This window comes from Brachypodium distachyon, chromosome 1, assembly GCF_000005505.3.
Source record: "Brachypodium distachyon strain Bd21 chromosome 1, Brachypodium_distachyon_v3.0, whole genome shotgun sequence".
Classification (NCBI taxonomy): domain Eukaryota; kingdom Viridiplantae; phylum Streptophyta; class Magnoliopsida; order Poales; family Poaceae; genus Brachypodium; species Brachypodium distachyon.
The window spans coordinates 61,431,227-61,452,423 of NC_016131.3; the positions used below are offsets into that span (position 1 = coordinate 61,431,227).

The window sequence follows — 21,197 nt, forward strand, 5'->3', positions numbered from 1 at the left end:
AAAAGTTTAAATAGGTTACAACTGCTGAGTTTGTGTTAAGAATTTTCGAAAGTTTCAATATTCCCTTACGGCCTGTTCGTTTACACAGGGATCAGAGAGGATTGGAAGAGATTGGAGTGGAATTGAGCAGCAAACCCCGTTGATCCATGTTGATCCCGACCGGGCTAGGAGTAACCGAACCAGGCCTTAAGCGGGGAGTCCTATAGCATCCTAACTTTTAGAGTAATTTTTAAAAACACAGTTTTTGGACCAATAATCTCACCGAGTCACCGATTTTTGCTAACTTGTCCGCAACACCACACATTTTCGGCCAGACTTTCTCAACTAGGGCAAAACACAGGTTTAAGCCTGTTTGACATGATTCCTGATGGGTGGGCCCTGCCTGTCCGGTGCCACGTCGAACCAACTCGACCTGGTAACCTGCATTTAACTCCATTAGCCCCCTTCTCCTATCGGTAACGTGCATTTGCTGGTCCGCCCACCTATAAACCAGTGTTTTGGGCTAGTTGAGACAAGACAGTCTGACAGACAATGTGTGGTTTTGCGGGAAAATTAGCAAAAAGTTTGGCTCAGTGAGACGACTGCCCAAAAAACCGTGTTTCCTTGAAATTTAGTCTAACTCTTATAAAAAACCATGTATTGACTAGGTAGTGTAGGAAATATTGTAAATTCAAACTTAAGTTAGGATCTATCAGTTTAGAACTTATCACCTGATCTATCAATTTTTTTCCATTTCGAGTTGCTCAAACTTAAGTTATGGATCTCATAATTAACATATTTTAGACTAAATAATAGTTTGCTGCAAAAGAAAAAGCATAAAGGAGACAGTTCAATGCAGGGGGAGATTTTGTGCTACTTTGAGCCTCGGACCATAAGACTGACATTTTGTCAAATTTTTTTAAAATAAAGCCCAGCTGACGATATAGAGATGTGGGCAAGCGGGAGCGAAAGGCTTCTCCGTCCACATACACTCCTCCCCTCCGTCTCTCTCTCACGCGCACCGCCACTCCCACTTCACCCTCCCACGCTGACGCTGGGCACCGTGGCACGCTCTCCTCTCCTCTCCTCTCCTCTCCCACCTCACCGAACAACAACCCACCCACCAGCACGCACAGAGACAGCTGCATACTCTTCTTCAAGTAAACAACAGAAAAACACACGAAATAATAAAACCCAGAGAGGAAAAGTAGCGACAAGCGAATAAATAAATAAATAAAAATCATTTCCTCCTCACCGCCGCTGCCGCGTCGCCGCCGCCGCCGCCGACGAAGCCGCAGGGAGGAGGAGGAGCGAGGGGCGGAGGACAACCACCGGAGGCGCCGCCGCCTCCCGGCACGAGCCGCGGCCTGCTGTCGAGCCACCGTCTCACGGCCCTGAAGCTAGCCGCCCTGGAGGCGGTTTCTGAGCTTTGATCCCTGCTGGTCGGGGTTGGGGGTTGGCGGTGGCGCCGGCGGCGGCTGGCTGGTGGCCTGGAGGGCGATGGCGCCGGCGAGGAGGAAGCGCGGCTCCTCCGCGGCTGCCGCGGCGGCCGCGGCCGCGGCGAAGTGGAAGTTGGGCGACCTCGTGCTCGCCAAGATGAAGGGCTTCCCGGCGTGGCCGGCCATGGTGAGTTGGGGCTTCTTTCTGATCTCTGGCCTCGTAGTTCCTCGGACAGCCTGCGGCTAGGGGACTTCAGGAGTGGCTTCCTTAGGGTTTCGTTCCAGCTTGTGGGGCTGTAGCGTAGCCATTTTGGCTACATAAATCTTAGGTTCTTGGGTGGTGTCACCCCGATTTGTTTGCTTTAGTTGTTAATCTGTGCTATTTTTGTGGTTTCCTTGCTGCTTACCAGGAAGATTTGGTGTACACAGCCGTTTCTTGTTTCATTTTGATGAGCTTTCGAGATTAGGTGATAAGTTCTACTGCAATTTGACCTAGCTAGTTTCTTTAGCTTGAGCTTCTGAGATTTGGTTTGTTGCCATTAAGAGTGTAAATAAATGGCCTGGGAATCAGGTAGGATTTGGGTCATGTCTCAACCCGTGTTTGGACTTTGGATATGCATGTCATCAAGAATAGATAGCCCCTTGCTGGTAATCTGTTTGCTCTTCGAAGCTTGTTAGTTAGATGTGTTGTTTTTTGTTCGTTGTGATTTGCTCTTCAAAATATATTAGTTACGGAGTTGAATTTAATTCTTAGTGTTTTGCCCTTAGGACTTGTGTACACTGGTCCAAGGTTCTCTGTGATTTGTGAACACGTCATGATTTCACTTGGGCATGTTTTTATTTGAACTCAACTTATTAACTGCTTGATAGGAAAGAAAAATAGGTTTTATCAGGGATAAGGTTAATATCTTTACTCTTACTTTGACTCTTAGATTTAGCATCTAAGGGCTCATTCGGTTTAAAGGATTCTTTTACAGGATTTCAACCCTTAGGATTTTTCCCTATGTGCAATTTGTTTCATAGGAATAGGGATGCTAGATTTCTAAGGATTGTGGCCAAATTGAGCTAATTCCTAAGGATTCTAAGCATTAGGTAAGACCTCATTTAAAAAATCCAAGGATTGAGGTGTGCATGACATTCCAATCCTCTAGATTTCCTATCCCTGTGATTTCAAAATCTCGTGAACCGAATAAGCCCTAAGGATGTGTTTGGTTTCTATGGTGCCCAAACAATGGATCACCAATATGCAGGAATGGGATATAGTATCTCCTTGCTGTTGTTTTGGTATATACGTAAGAAATGGTCAGCTCCAAGCGAAATGCGCCCCAGAAGGGCTCTCATTTCTTAGCATGCTTGTATCTTGGAAGACACAGGGATAAGGAAGTAAACCATGGCCCTTCCTTGTGTTGAGAGATGCATCACTATTTTAGTATGCCTCACCACTCGATGCTGATCCATAGTTTGAATGTTTTGATTTAACTATGATTCTTAAATCAGTTGTGCATTTGTCTGATCCTTGCCCCAAAATCTTTTCTTTTGGTTCGTTAGTTTTGTGTGACTAGCCGTTGGTTTTGGCCTGTAAATGTAAAACAATACATTACTACATACTGGTTTACTCTTTTGTCCCAGGAATATGTCTCATCTTCAACATTTTGGTTTTTGAGACATAGCCTTCAAAGTTTTTTTAGTTACTGAATTCATCGAGCTATAATATAATAAATATATACATGATGCAGATATTATTTTTGTGAGGGGTTTGGTGCGTAGCTAAGATATGTAATTGCTAACTTTATGAAGTGTCTCTAGCTATTTATTTTTAGAAAAAAAATGAGACAGATAGAATGAAAAAAAAATGATATTTCTTAGCTCATGGTGGCACTCTTGCCTCTTAAGTTATGCATGGACCACATTGTTTGGGAACTATGTCAATATGTATGCTTTTGCAATATGTACTGTACATGCTGACTTCTTTTCTGTGCCCGTTCTTTGATACACAAGAACACAGTTTGTTCTGCTAGCCCACTAATCTGGCACTCCATTTGTTTGTTAATTACATGCTTAAGCAAAATTTTCCTCTACAATTAACATAGTTGCATTGCTGTGCAAGTATTCTCAAGCCTTCTAACCTCAGTAGAACACTTGCCTCCGAATGTATGTACTTGCTATATGTCGCATACTTGTCTCCATTTCCAAGCTTGGTTAAGTATCTATGCGCTATATAATATTATAATATAGTGCGTGTTATGCATGATACTGGACAACACACTGACAAATAGGATGGTCTTTATATGTTATAAGGTAATTTTATTCAGCAGTTCTTTGTTTTATTTATTCATTCTGCGCCTTTAGTTTGCTAAGATACTTCGGTACTTCTCTTATATTCTTTCGCCTTTGTTATGGTCAAGAACACAGAAGTCAGAATTGTTACATTGATACCCATGCATGCTTCTCCTTATCCCTGTATTTATCTAGGAGGCATTATGTTAACTGTGTTAGTCTGCTGCTTTGCTGATCTAGCCTTTTTCTTGAAAGGGAGTAAGTTTCACGGTAAATGGTTTTCCGTCACATTTGTTGGGTGTTCCTGTTGGGGCAGCACCGAGCTGCTCCTCTTTTTCTTCTCCCTCAAGCTGCTGCTTCTCCCTGCAGCTGCAGCTGGCTCTCTTGTTTGCTTCACACAAACAAACACACAAGTGCAAAGAGATTTTGGTGACGTGCTGTGTCACACAGCCGACGTCTTTTCTTCCTTCTCTCTATTGCTCTTAATCAAAATAAAGATGGTTACATGTATTTATAGCAGCTAAGCCTGCCACTAACTCTACACTCACACCACTAACAACTAGTCCTATCTAACTGGATACATGCACACACTGACACACACGATTAGCTCACATAGCCACTACTGGTGTTTGATCCACAAGATTTGGACATGCAGCTGCTACTAATTAATCCTGACCGATTCACTTGGCAAGCACATGTGCAGGCCGTTGGCTTCAGACTTGCATGTATCACCGTTTCACTCGGCAACGGCAGCTTCTCGTGGTGCCTCAGATTCTCTCCATGCATCCCCTCTGACTGAAACCAGCAGCTTGTACGCATCACACATACATCTGCACTGTCACACTACTAGCAAGAATGAAAACATAAACATGGGATACATATATCAAGATTAATGCTAACAGTTTCCTTTTATCTTCAGCTGGGATAGCTATGGAACTGCCCTATAGGCTTGTTCCTTCTAGTTTCTCCTCACTTCGAAGTTTGGCTTGCGCATGGGATGATTGCATGGATGAAAGTATATTTTATACTCCAGAATTTATTTAATTCTGAATTTGCAATTGCATGCTATTGCAGATAAGTGAGCCAGAGCAGTGGGGTCTGTCTTCTGTTAAAAATAAGCGTCTAGTCTTCTTCTATGGAACTAAACAGATGTAAGTTCTATTTTTGTCGAACCATTCTTTTAGTTTGTATTGCTGCTTTTGTATCTACCAAACAGTGCCTGTTTATAAACCGCATATTGTTTTGATGTTGATTAGCTTATATCCATGTGTTTTTTTAACTTTTTTGGCTGATATTTTTAGTTTTTCTGTTTATAATTGGTCATATACGGAGGATTTGTTATGGGATCTTGGGTGATTATATCAATGCTAACTTACTATTTGTGTACCAGTTAGTTCTCCAAGTGAATAAAGTAGTTTATACAGTTATACTTGCAAATAGGCGTACTCAAGGGGTGTTTACCATGGATTAACATCTAACTGTCAAATTTGGTTCTCTCTGTAACTTCGCATGTTCTTACTCCTGCATGTGGAACCTGAGAAATAGGATAATGGTTTTGAATACTTTCACGTTAAATCATGATACAGTGCAGTTACATACTCCCTCCGTCCCATATTAAGTGACTTTCTATTACATGTATCTAGACGCTTTTTAGGCATAGATACATCCATATTTGGACAAATTTGAGTCACTTAATATGGGACGGAGGGAGTACCATATTTGAAGTCAGTGATCTATGAAGTTCCTTGTTGGTGGGTGTCATCTATACGCCCCTTAAATCCTTTTATGTTTTTGTTGTACTGAACAGTAGTAATTGGGTAGCAAAACATTGTTGCGAGTGTTGAACCATGCAGATCCAGTTAAGTACTTAGACTGATCACATGGAAAATAGTACATCTCTGTTCCAAAATTTAGGCGTATTAATTTTGTCTGAAGTCAAACCTTTTAAAGTTGGACACGTTCATTGAAAAAATTTATCAATATCTACAGTAGCAAATCAAGATCACTAGATCCATCATTTAATATGTTTTCATAGTGTCCAGATTTGGTATAGTAGATGTTAATATCTTTGTTATAAGCTTGGTCAGACTTTAGAAAGTTTGACGGTCAACACAATTTATAAGCCTTATATTTTGGAGTGGAAAGAGTATTATAGACCCGCCATCAGAAGTAATACAATCATGTTCTTTTTTTTAGTACCAAAACAACATTCTAGGGAAGGGAGATTGAGGGAGTATTTAATTAATATGTCAGCAGTAATAAAATAGTAGTGAACAGAGAATGATGGTTAGAAGATACCTCTGAATGTTTTGTACCCAAGGTATAAGATGTACTCTCCGTAAGTGTCTTCATTGTTACTAAATGAAGTGGTAAGGGAATCTAGTAGCTTTCATGCAGTGTATGGCCTGCGAACTACATTTTACTCAATCTGCTTGGTGCTTGTAGCATAAGAACAAAAATGGAAAATTCAGTACTGAAGGCCTGCTTCAATAACAAACAATAACAAAGATTTTGAATTCTAAATGCGTTTGATGTGGCGGTGGCGGTACAGTAGTAGTGGGAGACTTGGGGGGGGGGGGGGGGGGGAGGAGGGGACAGTTTTGGGAGGTGAATGCGGGCTTGTCAGAAGTGGGGGCAATAGCCTAATAGGTGGGCTTACGAGTATCTCGCGGAACAATCATGAGGGTATCATTTGTAGAGTTATGACTCAGCATGGTTTGCTGTGCAGAGAATATGTGGTATGGACCGAATTACCACACCTAAGACATGTCATATTGTTCTTCTTATGTCTGACTTCTGGTTCTTTCTGCTGTAGTGCTTTCTGCAACTATGCAGAACTGGAGGCATTCACTGAAGAGAAAAAGAGGTCTCTACTTGCTAAGCGACATGGTAAAGGGGTTGATTTTGTGAGAGCAGTTGATGAGATTATTGATGTTTACAATTCTTTGAAGGAAGATAGTAACAATAAGCTTGACCTGGTTGGCAATGAAGTGAAACCAGAAAATCTTGGTGATAATAATAGCAGCATGGATACTGAAGGTCTTGTCAACAGCCCTAATATGGGTAGGGACAATAAGTTAGAAGACCACTCAGTCATCGCAAGGGTTCACAACTTGGTCAATACTGATGAGCCTTCTGTCATGGTAAACGGGAGTGAGCGATGTGTTGTAAACTCTGCTCCTGAGGAGCCGACTGAAAATGTATCAATCCTTGATGAAATGAGGAACATCCCTTTGTCTGCTAGTTCATTTTCAAAGAACAAGCCAAGGGATACACACCTTCAAAATTGCTACACAAGGAGTAGGGCTCCAGCTTCGCGGAGATCAAGAAGTTCATTAAATGTTGAAGCCAGAAAGTCTCAGGATTCTGGTAAGCTTTTGGGTGAAACCAGTTTGGCTTCTGTTGATTTGGTTCCTGACAACAATAAGGAAGATTCCACGCTTCATAAATACGCAGGGTATGACAAAGCTAACTCAGCTTCCCCTTCTACCCTGGATGGTGTTTGGTTGCATTCAAGTGGAACAACCTTCAATCAACCTGGAACTCCTGGGGCCAGTGACAGTAGTAAAAAAATATCTTTTACTGCTAAGTTAGATAATACCCGTGGCAGCGAAGCATCGCAAAATAGAGCTTCAATGGCACAATTCAAATCCACTGGTGCATCAGGTCTTCCCATGAACTCGACAGTAATTTTCAAGAGAAAAAGGAAGCCAAATGGAAAGTGGATTCCTCATTCTACAGATTGTATCACATCAAATAAGGATGACAAATTGCCTGCTGAGTTTAGTGGAAACCTTGCAGGTTCTCCAAATTCAAAGAATGATCTTAATAAGTCTGATGGAGATGAACACTTGCCCTTAGTCAAAAGGGCAAGGGTTCGAATGGGAACACCTCAGTTGGAGAAGTCAGCTGTGAGTGTTGAAGAAACTGATGTTTCTAATAATAGATCAGGGCTTGCTGCTCCTGCAGACCACTGTGATATGCAAGGTACTCGTGCACGACCTAGTAATGATTTTTCAGTTGACCAGTCATCAGTGGTAAACACTATTCCAGATCAGCAATCAATATTAAACATGCCTGTCCCGTCAGGGGAAGGTCACTCTGTTTGGAAGAGTAAAGATTACCAACCAAAGGTTTTAACACTGGATGTGGAAGCTGCTTTGCCCCCATCAAAACGCCTCCATCGTGCTTTAGAAGCTATGTCTGCTAATGCTGCTGAAATTATCAGTAGTCTGCCTGGAGAGACAGGATCAAAGCAGTCGATTCTGAATCGTTGCGAATCTTCAGAAAACAGCCATTCTAATAAAATGGCAGATTCAGCAGTCATAACCTCTGACAGATCTTGTCTAACTGAAAGCCCTAGATTGCCAGGCTTGCAATCCATGCATAGCTCAACACGCAAAAGGATTTTACAGAATAAGGATGTAGCTGCTTCCATGAAATTGAATGATCCTGCTTTTGATGTGACACAGACCATATCTTTGCCTGATCGGTTATCTTCATCTTTGGGGAAGTCTAGTTATAATGATGTCACCAGGCCAGTCAGCTGCAATGGTCATACAGAACCAATTGGCTGCCCTGCTTATCATGTTGACGGAAGTGATAGCAGATGTAGTGGACCAGTTGACCAACCTCTTGTCTCTGATAATAATGTGAACAGTGATTCAGTACCACATGGGGAGACTGTTTTAGCACCAGCAATCAATTTAGGTGATACAACAAGCACCTCTTCATTGGCTACCAAGTCTTCCAGTATACAGTCTGATGCAGACACCCGAACATCTGAAGTGTAAGCTCTAAATTCATATCCTAGTAAATCTTTGCTTTCGTATTGGCGATCTTCGATCTATTTGTTCACTGATATGTTACATATCTTTGTGTTCTTGAATAATTTTACAGCACCTGTTATTTCTGTTTGGGTCATATTCCTGTGCAATTTTGTGTTACTATGGCTTTATCCTTTCATGTAATGATCTTACCATGTTGTGGATAGTAAATTTACCTGAATTCTACGTTTGAAGCTGTATGTTTAGGTGGGCATCAATTACATGAACTAGGGGAAAGAAGAGTGGTGGGGCTTGAAATGTGCAATCCATATTAGGCATATCTACAATAATACAAAACCTATAGGCATAGACTGTTCTATAACATTTGTGTTCATCTCTAACCCAAAGGTCCAATAAAGTGAACTCCAGCGTGGGCCATCTTAACCGGAGTCTGATAATGCAAAACCCTAGAGTTAGCCATTGGCCCAGGCTCGGATGAATTGTATTTTGGTGGACTTATGGAGGTGGAATCCCGTGTACGCAATTTAGCAATCTGTGGGAGGGGTTATTGAAATTGTTCATCCATTTGAATAATTTGATTTCAATCGATCCAGTGGTTAATGTTTGGAAATTTATAGTTGCACCCATACATGGGTTTGCATTAGGCAAACATTATTGGTGAATGAAGTTCTTTATGCAGAACACATGAAATAAGTTTTCGTTTTTGTTTATGTGAGAGAGATCTAAAGAACAGAGTTAATGTGAGAAATGACAAGTATTGGTTTTCCTTGGAAATATCAAATATGTGGTAAATATGAGGTTCTAGACAGATGGTTTACTCTTAATCTATGAGTAGTACTTTTGTGCTTGTTGGAGTAGATACTTTTGTGCTTGTTGGAGTAGAAAGCAAAAGCTATTACTTATGAACTACTTATACCAATGCGCTTTATGCTGTTGTAATCTTCTAGGTCCATTCCCTGTTTTAAACCTTGGAAAATTGGAAAGGGGCATGCACCCCCACCTTCCTTATGACAGCCCTAATTTCATATAATCCATACATGTAATATCAAATGGTGTTTTCATCCAGCAAGATACACCACCTCTGGATATTAAAATAGCTTGGGTAAGTGACATACGTCTTGATTCTTGAAACATATTTGCAAATCTTATAATCTATTTCCTAGGGAAGTTAAAAAATAAACTCATGCATTGTGGATGAGTGATATTACTGATATGTTGTATTCACTTATTGACAAGAGGATTATTAATTCTATATATCCTATGGAGATTCGATTCTTTAAGTTGGATTCTCAAAATTTCCCATGCAAATTTGCACTGTGGATGAGTGCTATGCGGGGTACACAACAACAGGTGGTATCACTGGCATTTTGTATTCGCTTTTATTGACAAGAAAATTATGAATTCTAATCTTCCTATGTAGATTTGATTTGTTGAGTTGGATTGTGTGTGCAGCTTTGATGCTTTATGAGCTGAGTTTTGGATTTTTTATTATAGCTTCTTTGGTCTTACTGATTGTTGTTGTTCTAGAAAACAACAGGAGTACGGGGTGCCAATGCACGATTGCACAAATGCGAGAATAAGGTGTAGGGGGTGTACGCCGGCCTTATAGCGAAGGTCGCCGTACACTTGGGACAAGTTGACACGTTGATATTTTCTGAATAGGTTCGGTCGACCCTGCGGGTACGACTTAGTCCTATGTTAGGAGAGGCTTCGAGGGGGTCGTTAGCCAAGCGCTTGGGCCGAACTCGTCTTCCCAAGTCGCCTATAGCGAGAGATCTCTAGGGGCCGCCTCGGACCTGGGCCGAACTCGTCTTCCCAAGTAGCGAGGTTAGGATACCCTCGAGACTCTAACCCGATCCCTCTACTTTGAGTCGAGGTCGTACTAGACGGCCCGGAACCTCGAAACTAGGCTTCTCAAGTCGCGTCCCCGAGGTCGAGTCGAGACTAGGCTCGACCCAAGCACTCGAGAGCGGGCTCCTTGAGATGCTCTAGCCCTCTCCCCTTTGATCTTATTCCAATGGAGAGTGAATGGTACATGCCCCCATGGGGAGGGTATTTATAGCCTAGGGGTCCATGACAAAAGACCATGGCTACCCTTGAGGGAGAGGGAAAGTGAGGGTAAGGTGGTAAATTTGCTCCTAGAGCTTTCTTGGCCCTTACTCTAGCTCCTTTGACCATGGCATGGGGGGCTTGACCCTTTGACTCCTTTGACCGGTACTTAGTTGGCATGGCTAAGCCTTGTTGGCAATTTGACCGGTCTTCGGGATTCGTTGACTTGGTCGTCGCCACGTAGGATCGCGGCCCGGCCCATGTAAGGATTTTATTATATTACAACACTGATAAACCTGTCCATGTTGCATAGTTGATGCTCATTAGTCAGATATTTCATTTATCCTGCTTAACTCCGAAGGATAGGAACATTTGGTACTCCTTTCAGATATACAAGATGTATATTGACTGTCCAAATTCATTATTTGAACGTAAATTTCTTGGACAGTGAGTTGTGAGTAGTTACAAAACCACAATCATAAGAAAGTGCTTTTGAGTACGAATCAGTCGAATCTAATGTTTGTCAAAACCTGAACTTGGACTATCAAAATATGTCCTGTATGTCTGAACAAGGGAGTACTTTTCTCTACCTCCATATGGCCCTAATGTTCTTTCTGTTTGTCCTGTCTTGTTTTAGCTATAGATACTGTAATAGCCTTATTGGAACATTCCGTAAATTTGGGTATAGCAATGGGATTCAAATAAATTTCACTTTTATGTATGTCTGACGTCCAAAGCCTCAATTACTTGAAATCCAGGTACACTTGTTTGGAGCCTTCTTTCTGTATCTTAGCAGGAGTACTTATTTTGCAAGAAATAAACGATTATATGAATTGATAGCCATCCTATTCACCTACAGGCAACTCCGTGGATTAGAAAAATGTTTTTGTGTTATATACTGGTTCACTAATCACCGCTAAAAACTTGATCTTTTTCCTAGCGATTAGCTGCTTGAAGTGATGATAGAACTCTTTTATTTCCACCGAACTATGAAAGTAACTGTAAGATAATACTTTGCCCACTCTGAATGCAACACCCAGCTTTTAAAGTTTAATACATTGTGCCAAACACAGTTATTACTCCGTATTATTTATTACTGTGTGGCCATCTGATCTTTTCATTATTCTAGCTTCTAGTCAGCGGTGCTTATATATGTAGTGCAAAAGGCATGATCATACTTATTTTGTCTTGCAGGCACATCTCCTCAGCTTTGGCATTGAAAGAGCTGAACCACAGAAACCTAAAGGATAGGCGCACCTCTCCAGATTCAATGCCTATGAAAGAACTTATTGCTGTTGCCCAGGCTAGAAGGTTCTCTCGATCAACTTCCTTTTCAGATAACTTCCTGAACGCCAAGTATTTCGCCAAAGGCTTAGTTAGCACACCTCTGAAGGATGGACAGGGACATCTGTCACCTCCGAATCAGATAATCAGGTCGACCTCTACAGATGACAGCGTTCACTCTAGTCATCCGTTTGATAGCATGCAAATGAAGGACATGAAAAAAATAGCAGGGAACAGTGAGGCCAGTGCAGCACGAATAGCTTTTGGAGCTTTCCTTGGTACACTGACAAGAACAAAAGAAAATATAGCACGTGCAACACGCATTGCTATTGAGTGCGCTAAGCATGGCATTGCCAGGGAGGTTAGACCGTGCATATCTCTACTTTGTGTTACTATTATTTTTACAGCAAATGCTGCTTTGTGACTTCTACATTTTTCCATTATGCTTTGTTTTGTATCATCATTCAACACCTTTCAGTTTACTTCTAAGTCAGTTGATGAAATCTTACTTTAACAAACATCATGCTGCCTTCAGCTTGCCATAAAAAAAGACAAACATGGTCTTCCATTCAACCAATTGCCATCAAGCTTTTTGTAATGCTGTTCTCCCCATTGTTTAGGCAATTGATATTATCGTTGAACGCATGGAAAAGGAAACAAATTTACATAAGCGGGTGGACCTTTTCTTTCTCATCGATTCAATAACTCAATGCTCTCGCAACCAGAAAGGTAACTGCATGCTTCTAAAAATTTTCTCATTGCTTTTGTATAAAGTTTAATTTTCAGTACCGTGGAAATTTTTGCAGGTGGAGCTGGAGATGCATACCCCTCTCTTATTCAGGTGGTTCTGCCTCGATTACTTTATGCCGCTGCACCTCCTGGAAATTCAGCATGGGAGAATCGAAGGCAATGTCTCAAGGCAAGTGATGTGAATAGTCTGATAAAACAGATGCCATGTGCTATGTCCCCTTCCCACCCCTTACAAGTTTATGATTTGATTGATAGGTTTTGAAGCTTTGGCTTGAGAGGAAAACACTTCCAGAGTACATCATTCGTCGCCATATTAGAGAACTTGAGGTTATCAATGAGGCATCTTTTGGAAGCTCTCACCGTCCTTCAAGTACAGAAAGAGCTCTAAATGACCCTTTGCGTGACAATGAAGGAATGCTTGTTGATGAGTATGGGAGGTAAGCTTGCAAAACTGAAGCCCCCTCATGCAGGACCTCCTTTTCATGCACTGGACAATGTTTTTAAGTTATTTATTAGTGTGGGATGTTTCCATCGTTCACGTCATGTGTTTGCATGCTTTTGTAATTAAGATGGTGACCAGATGAAACTGCACATATATGAGATCATCATGTTAGGGTATGCTCTATGCCTACATATGAGTATATCCTATGTCCAATTGTCCATACATTGGAAACAGGCAAATTTGTGATAGAAACTCATATGCACTTCTAGAAATTGGAGTAATTTCCTTGAAGTATTATATGCTCTGGGTCCTCTTGTCGATTTGGTTAAGCAGTGAATTATGATGGATTAATGATTTCAGCATCCAACTAGCAAAATTTGATGAAACCCACCAATATTGAGTTGAAGCGCTGCCTTTCTCGATATGCTAACACACTGAATTGTCACTGGATTATAGAGGAATAACTCAGAAGAGCAATCTAATACTCCCTCCATTTCACAAAGGTTGGCGAATTTTGGTTCGTTAAGACAAGGCTTTGACTAAGAATTACTCTATCAATATGTAACTTTTATGGTACAAAATCATGATTATTAACAAGCACTTTTAAAGACGAATCTATTATATAAATTTCATGTATGGAAAAACACATATTAATAGAGTTCTCATTGCTCAAAGCCTTGTCTTAACGAAACAAAATACGCCAACCTTTGTGAAATGGAGGGAGTAATACATAAAGTCATAAAATGTGTGATGCACGGAGTCTAGCAAATCACAGTTATACAACTATGCAGCATTGTTTCATGCAAATGCTTCCTCTAGTTTCCCCATGTTTACATGTTTCATTATTTTCCTCAGCAATGCTGGTTTTCACATACCAAACTTAATTTGCACAAAAGTACTTGAAGACGAGGAAGGAAGCTCCTCTGAGGATATGAGTTTCGAGGCTGTCACACCTGAACAGGATGCTCCAGTTAGTGATGATAAGGAAGAATCTCAAATACCCGGGGAGAAGCATCGGCACATCCTTGAAGAAGTTGATGGTGAGCTTGAGATGGAGGATGTAGCTCCACCATCTGAAGCTGAAGCTAGCACCACATACCAACTAGAGCAAAGTGATACAAATTGTACAACATCTGAGCACCATCCTTCAGATAGTGGTCCTCCCCTCCCTGACAACGGGCCTCCATCATCCCCGCCATTGCCATCATCTCCTCCACCAATTCCACCCCCTCCACCTGTACACATTGCTCAGAGTACGCAGTTGCAGCCAACATTACAAATGGCATCTGATCCAGTTGGGCCACATCCTCCAAGAGCTACTTATGTATGCACATTTTCTTCATGTCCACGAACTTATGCCTCGCTATATTATGAAATTAGTTAACTTCCCTCCTTTTTCATTTTGCAGAATGCTCAAAGTCAGCAGCCACAATCTATTGTGGAGCACCCGCGAAACATGAATCCTTCTGTAGCTCCGTTGCAGCCTCCATCATTCTGTAATTCAGGATATGGTGCACATCGAAATCAGATTGCACCAATCAATCCCCCTGGATCCCATAGCAGTTTCCCTACACCACCAGCACCATATCACGCTAATAGCTATCATCAACACCTGACTGAATCAATGCCTAATGAGGGTTATCATCTGCAACGACCACCCCCTCCGCCTCCTCCAAATCAATTCCCTCATATGCCACGAGAACCCCATCAAAGGCCACAACAATGGAGTAATAACTCTTCATCCCATCCTGAGAGCTACCGGTATAGTGGGCATGATCGAGATCATCACAGACCCGATAGCATGCATCATGGGCATGATAGACGAGACCACTTCAATGATAGAGGATATCGCCACAATGATAGGGGACACCATTACAATGGCAGAAGACATCACTTTGACGAGAGAGCTGTTAGGGTACTGGCGCACCATGATGCTGACAGGGGAAGATTTCCTCCTTTTCCACCAGGTACTTTCCATATTTAGCATGGTCATTATAATCACATCATGGATAATTTTCATGGGGTGTGCGCAAGTCTTCTACCTAGAATTTTCGTGGGGTGTGCGCAAGTCTCCTAATTTCAATGTGGCGAGAATAAGTCTTAGGCTGGTCATAGTGGGGAGTAACATATGTTACTAGTCTAAGTTACTACTCCATAGTGGGTAGTAACTTATATGTGGTGTCATGCATTGTGTCATTAATTGTCTTGTAGACTCGTCTTGTCTTGATTTGTGTGATGTTATGGTAACATATATAGTTACCACCTCGCTCTCTTTCTTCATCTATGTTACTACCCAAGTTACTTGCACTATGACTAGTCTTATTCCCGTGACCTCGATAAACAAACCAATGATGAAATCGTGAGCCTTTTCTTTATTATCATGCTTTTAAAATTTTGTACCATGCAGTTCCCTAGAGAATACTAGTTAACTGGCATTTTCCGCCCAATGAATTATCGTTGATTTGGTTTGTTCTTGATTGTTATCCAGTACCACCTATTCCAGACCATTTCGAAGCATCATCAGCCCCAACGCATTATCGAGAGTCATCAGATCCTCCATTAGGTCCTTGCGCTGGGTGGTCTGTGGAGCCTCCAGTTCCTCATGTAGCAGGAGGTACGTCATACTTCATGCGGCAGCATTCTGTTTTCTAGTTTAAGTTACATCTCTTTTGTCTGATTATCTCTGCTGTTACAAATCAACTTGTCTAGAAAATCTAGCTGATGGTTTTTGCCTTGTTTGAAGTTGCTATCATTCTGCTATTAAGAAACTTCTCAATCCTGAATGTTAAAACTTAATGAAATATTAGGCCAATTCATGGGTGCGCATCTTGTTGCCTCTACCTTTCTGGGGGTGTAAGTGGGGTGGGTTGTGGCTATCCATACTACGTAAAATATTAGGCCAATTCATGGGTGTGCATCTAGTTGCCTCTACCTTTCTAGGGATGCAAGTGGGGTGGGTTGTGGCTTCCCATACTATGTCTGCACTGTCCCCGCAATTTGTTGCAGCGTTATAGCTGTCCATGGTCACCGCATAATGTTACGAGGCTTGTTGGGGATAGTGGATAGACGCATGATCCCGCATTAACCCGCTGGCTTGCTCTTCCTTCATCTTTTGAAGCATGCTAACTGCATTATCATGTAACCTTGCACACACATTTCTTCTCCTTGTAATCCTGCACAGGTGAGACGGGAAAAGATTTTCTTATATGCACATCGTGCTGCGCTGCTGCCTGCATGGGGTAGCCCGGCGCAAGTCCAGTAGCATCCCATCCTCCCGCATCCTTGCTGACATTGCCAAGCTGCGGCCTGTGCAAGATGCTTCCAGCTTTGTCCTCTTCTACCCCTTTGGCTAGCTGTCTTCAAGCTTTGGTGTGAGTACCATGGGTTGTATTTTCTGCAGCTGGTATTGGGAGGTTGCTACAGCAGCAGCTAAGTTGAGGGAGTGATGAAGAGTGCCATTGTGATGCTGAAGCCTGTGGCATTTGGAGACATGGAGGCAGAGGTGGTCCTATGACAGGAACACTGTGACCAACCTTGCGCTCCGTTGATGGCAGCGTGGAGATACGTCTAGCGGTGACATCGTGAGCGAGCACCTCCAACAAGATGGTGCGGCGACCACCAGTCAGCGTAGCGGCGGTCGTGGTAGGCAACCCCCATAGCGGGAGGAGTGTGGGCATGTTGTCTATGTGGTAAAGAAGACAACTACTTACATTGGACGTCGTTTTCCTGCAGGCGTAGTGTCTGCCCGCCGGACGACATCGCCCTCAACTGCGAGTTTGACACTGTTGTCCCGCAACTGATTTAGTGCCCCCCCCCCCCCCCCCCCCACACACACACACACTTGCAACCCTGTTTGTCTTTGTTGGCATGGCAATTGGCAGAAAACCAGTTGCTACCAAATGGTGGCAGGTTTTGCTATTCCCAAAATTTACTTGCCAAGCACACCCATAATATTGTTGATTTTATATCTATGCCCATTTAGCAAATTTTCTACCACGCTATATGTATTTCTTGCTGTAACTTTATGAGACGCGGAAGCGTGAGCTATGAAATGATCAGTTCCAAAGAAAGAAATTCCCTACATGTCCCCTCAGGTTGTTACGAAGCTGTGATACTAATGTGCCTCTTTCATTGCAGCACAAGGTAGCTGGAAACCAAGATAACAATTTTTCACAATATTTGATTGGTATGACATCTGTTCTGTTGCTCTAATGGTCTAGTCAACTAGCTATTCTTTCCTTTTTTGGTCTGACCTCATGCTTTCCAGGTTTGATGTCTTTGTTTTTGGGCTGCTGGCTGTTGGTAAGCCTGGAACGCTTGAACAAAGTGGGTGATGGTACCTATCACCTTGTACATATGTATGATAGCTTCGTACCTTGTAGCATGCACGCCGCTGTGGCTGCAGAAGCGGAAGTTGGACCGACCACGACCATGTTGAGGATTGTATTGTAGAGATAGCCTGTGTATCTGAGGGGAGTCATAGTTCGTTAGCCTAACTGAGTTCACTTACATTTGTCGAATCTTCATTATTTTGTCATTCCTTCTGCTCTCCACAACAGCTACTTCAGATGACTTTGAGAATGGTCTATTACAGCGTACATAAGCCAAATGAATAAATAAATACAGATCATTTTGCCGTAGTTCTTGCAGATTCTGCTACCGTTTATTTCTTCTCCAAACTACAGAAAATGTCATAGGATCTTCTACTGCTTGGTTATTAGTTTTTTGAGCATGGTGTCCAAGCCTTGCGCACTAAATTAATGTTTTGCCATTTAAAAGAATTTGTACCATCATATCTCAGTTTAAGTAATACTTGAAATTGTGCTGACACATTGTCAGTCGGGATACTCCGTGCAACTGTTCTGTTTCTGCATGTGCATTCTGTACCAAAAGTAAAACCAAATGGGCAAATGATTATAAAGTCTGCAAAACTTACCGAGGTAAGGCTGTTGCTTGAAGTTACGAAGTCTCATGTATTTCGAATATTCGCCGCCATTAGCCCAATACTCGGATATATATTGCGACAGTTCGAGATATACAGGGAAAAGGATGTGACATGTGTTCTACAGTGTTTACGCTTCCAGCTAAAAGCCCACTTTTTTTTGGGTAAGGCGAATCTTGGGATGGAATCTTCTACGGTTGAACAATTAGATAAGGGTACATTTCCGAGAGAGTGTCTGGTTATTTCTTAGTCGACAATCGTAATCATTCAAAGAATATTTTCTTATCCATCGGACCTACATTAATTTTACATGAATCTTAATGATTGAATCAAAAAGTTGTTATCATCGATTAAGAAATAGTTATTTCTGAGTCGCCTAAAAAAATAGGAAAACCGTATTCCTGAATCGAGGTGTTGCAAGATATAGTTGCGCCTTATATTATGACAGGCATAATGTAGCACATCCAACAAATGGATTTATCTACATTTAAATTTGTCTACTAACTAGTATACTACTTGCTTCGGTGTTAAAAAGTGGGCATAACATAGCAACAACAAGTCAACAACAACTGTAAATCAAGTGTTCACATCTTAAATTATAGGTTGACGAGGGTGATAATTGTGCGTAACCAAATCGCCACTGGCCTCGCATCAACAATGCGTGCACGTAAACAAGATGGACATGGCTGTACAATCCTTGACGCACACCATGGGTATGAAGCACCTAACATATTACAACCATGCACCATGCTGCGGGCATCTCCATCAGCAGCTGCGCACCCCAGCTTGACCCCCAACTACTTTATTAATAACCCCCCCAATTCGCAACAATGTTAGACGTCTTTATATAGCAAGTCTCACTAGCCACGCCTCACTGCACAGTAGCTATAATTACGCAGCATTGATAGTGAAATCAAGGCGAGCCGATGGTGGCATCGGCGCCCCACGTCGCGCTCGCGGCGGCCGTCCTTGTTCTCTTCCTCCCTCCCCTCCTGGCGTCCGTCGTCGCCGCGCAGCAGGGCAAGGCCAAGGCCTTCTGCATCAGCCAGTTCACCATCGCCAGCCAGGCCTGCTCCATCCTGCCTCCCAGCCCTCCCGAGGACGAGCCCCACCACCACGACGATGATGACGACGACGACGACGACGAGCACGAGCACGGCGACGGAGACCGCCGCGTCCATCACGGCCACCACGGCGGCCACGCCGCGGTGCACAGCATCGCGTCGCTCGCCCGTCTGATGGCGACGGACAACAATGACAGCATCGTCGGTGACGTCGCTGTCCACGGCAGGAACAACGGCACTGGCCACGGCGCCAGGAACGGCACGGGTACCGGGCACCACGGCGGCAGGAACCACACGCGCCGTGGACGCGGGCGCGGGCGCGGGCGTCTGCGTGGGAGCGGGCGGCGTGGCCGTCTGCGCGATGAGGACCCTGACCACGACGACGACCACGATGAGGACCCTGACCACGACGACGACCACGATGAGGACCCCGACCACGACGACGATCACGATGACGATGACGAGCATGATGATGATGACGATGATGATGACGATGACGACGACGACCACCACCACCACGAGCACCACCATGACGAGGAGCTCCGGGCGTACCGCGACTGCTGCCGGTGGCTGCAGGAGGTGCAGAAGGACTGCGTCTGTGACGCGCTGCTGCGGCTGCCGCCGTTCCTCGTCAAGCCGCAGCACAAGTACGTCGTCCGGGTCGGCCGGACGTGCCGGATCGTCTACCGCTGCGGCGGCGTCTAGCCACTGCCCACTGGCCGCAGGCCGGTTTTGGAGTTTGGTTAACTGCACTTTGGGTCCCTGTTCTCTGCTTCAAGATTTGCATGTTTTGTTCTTCAGTCCACGTAGATGATTAGGTAGGTAAGTGTGGATCGGGTGTAATTTTTCCAGTATGTGTCCTGGAAGTTTTCCGATGTTTTTTCCGTTTGGATAGATTAATTGATGAATAATACCACAATGTTGTCTTCAGAATGCATGAAATTTTTCTCGTTCTGTATAATTGTTTTAAAATGTTGCTGACCAGCAACAGGAAGTACGCATGTACAGATATATAAAGATCGACCTTTTGTATATGTGAATCAAGTGAAAGAGTTGTCACGGATATGTAGGAAGAAGCTCAAAATGTGGTAAAAAAGCATTTAACTCTAGGGAGAGTCTTGGGCTCAGTCGACTGAGAGCAGGATGTTGTCTCCTGTATCGATCCATCCATCGATGCATTCTACTGATCCCATCGGTGGTTAGAGTGGCTCATGGGCTTCTTTTTGTTGGGCTTTAAAAAATAATGAGCTTCTTTTTAGTGGGCTATTATAAAAGACAAAAAATAACTTAAGTTTCACATTAGTAATATTTAACTTCAACGTGCAACTATAACGTGCAACTATAACATCTAATTTTTATGTGCAATTATAATTTTAAAAATCGCACATGAAACTTAATGTGCAACTTTAAAAATGGCACCTGGAAATTTATGTGAACCTATAAAAATTGCACGTGAAACACATGAAACTTATCTGCAATTTTTACGCTGAAACTATCCATCGCACATTTGTAAAAAGAAAAAACAGAGCCGGCGGATCCGACTCACGGGGACATCTGCGAGCTCCAACCGCGACTGACGGGAGGGACCCGCCATGGCGTGACGAGGAGGAGGTTCTGGAGGAATACTTCGGCCAGCTATGGGCGACCCCTCCTCCTCCCCACCCAAAGCTAGGGTTTCTAAACCTTCGCACCTCCAGTCTCTCGGCTGGATTCGGAGGGAATTGGTGGCGGCGAGGAAGTTCCAGCCCGCCGACTGCTTCCTAGTTCGCCCTGGCGACTATCCACTCCCTCGCCCGACCCAGTTCCAGTTTGCGCGCGATTTCTGGAGCGCGGAGCACTCGCGTGATACCTATGTGGCGGTGCTGAGGAAGACGGTCATGGTGGGCTCCGGCGTCTCTCGAGGCCGGGGTGGTACAGGTCGTGGCGATGGGCGCCCCATGAATCAAGGACAACGTCAGCAAACCGGGGAGCGCGGTGCGGGGAAACCACAACAACAAGCCCCTGCGTGGGCTCAACAGCAAGCACCCCCCGCGCAAGCTCAACAACAAGCGCCCCCCGCACAGGCACCCCAAGCTCTGGCGCAAGCTCCCCAGCAAGGCACCCCCCCATCAGCGACGACCAACCCGGCGGCGCCTGCGGCTCCTGCACCAGCGACCATACCGATCCAACCACTGGATCCAAGGT

General features: G+C 43.5%; 2 protein-coding genes across 2 annotated transcripts; both read left to right on the top strand.

Annotated features, from left to right (window-relative positions):
• Positions 1-997: 997 nt before the first annotated feature.
• LOC100821675 (protein HUA2-LIKE 2) lies at positions 998-17,647 on the top strand. The gene is made up of 12 exons (XM_003561570.4): positions 998-1,605; positions 4,770-4,846; positions 6,511-8,484; positions 11,726-12,176; positions 12,436-12,544; positions 12,622-12,734; positions 12,821-13,002; positions 13,863-14,331; positions 14,416-14,974; positions 15,496-15,621; positions 17,145-17,193; positions 17,275-17,647. The coding sequence occupies exons 1-11, from the start codon at positions 1,480-1,482 to the stop codon at positions 17,168-17,170; spliced, it is 4,212 nt and encodes a 1,403-aa protein (XP_003561618.1). The 5' UTR covers positions 998-1,479; the 3' UTR covers positions 17,171-17,193; positions 17,275-17,647.
• Positions 17,648-18,804: 1,157 nt separating this feature from the next.
• On the top strand, positions 18,805-19,950 carry LOC100828928 (sarcoplasmic reticulum histidine-rich calcium-binding protein). The gene has a single exon (XM_003557845.3). The coding sequence runs from the start codon at positions 18,876-18,878 to the stop codon at positions 19,716-19,718; it is 843 nt and encodes a 280-aa protein (XP_003557893.1). The 5' UTR covers positions 18,805-18,875; the 3' UTR covers positions 19,719-19,950.
• The last annotated feature ends 1,247 nt before the right edge of the window (positions 19,951-21,197 follow it).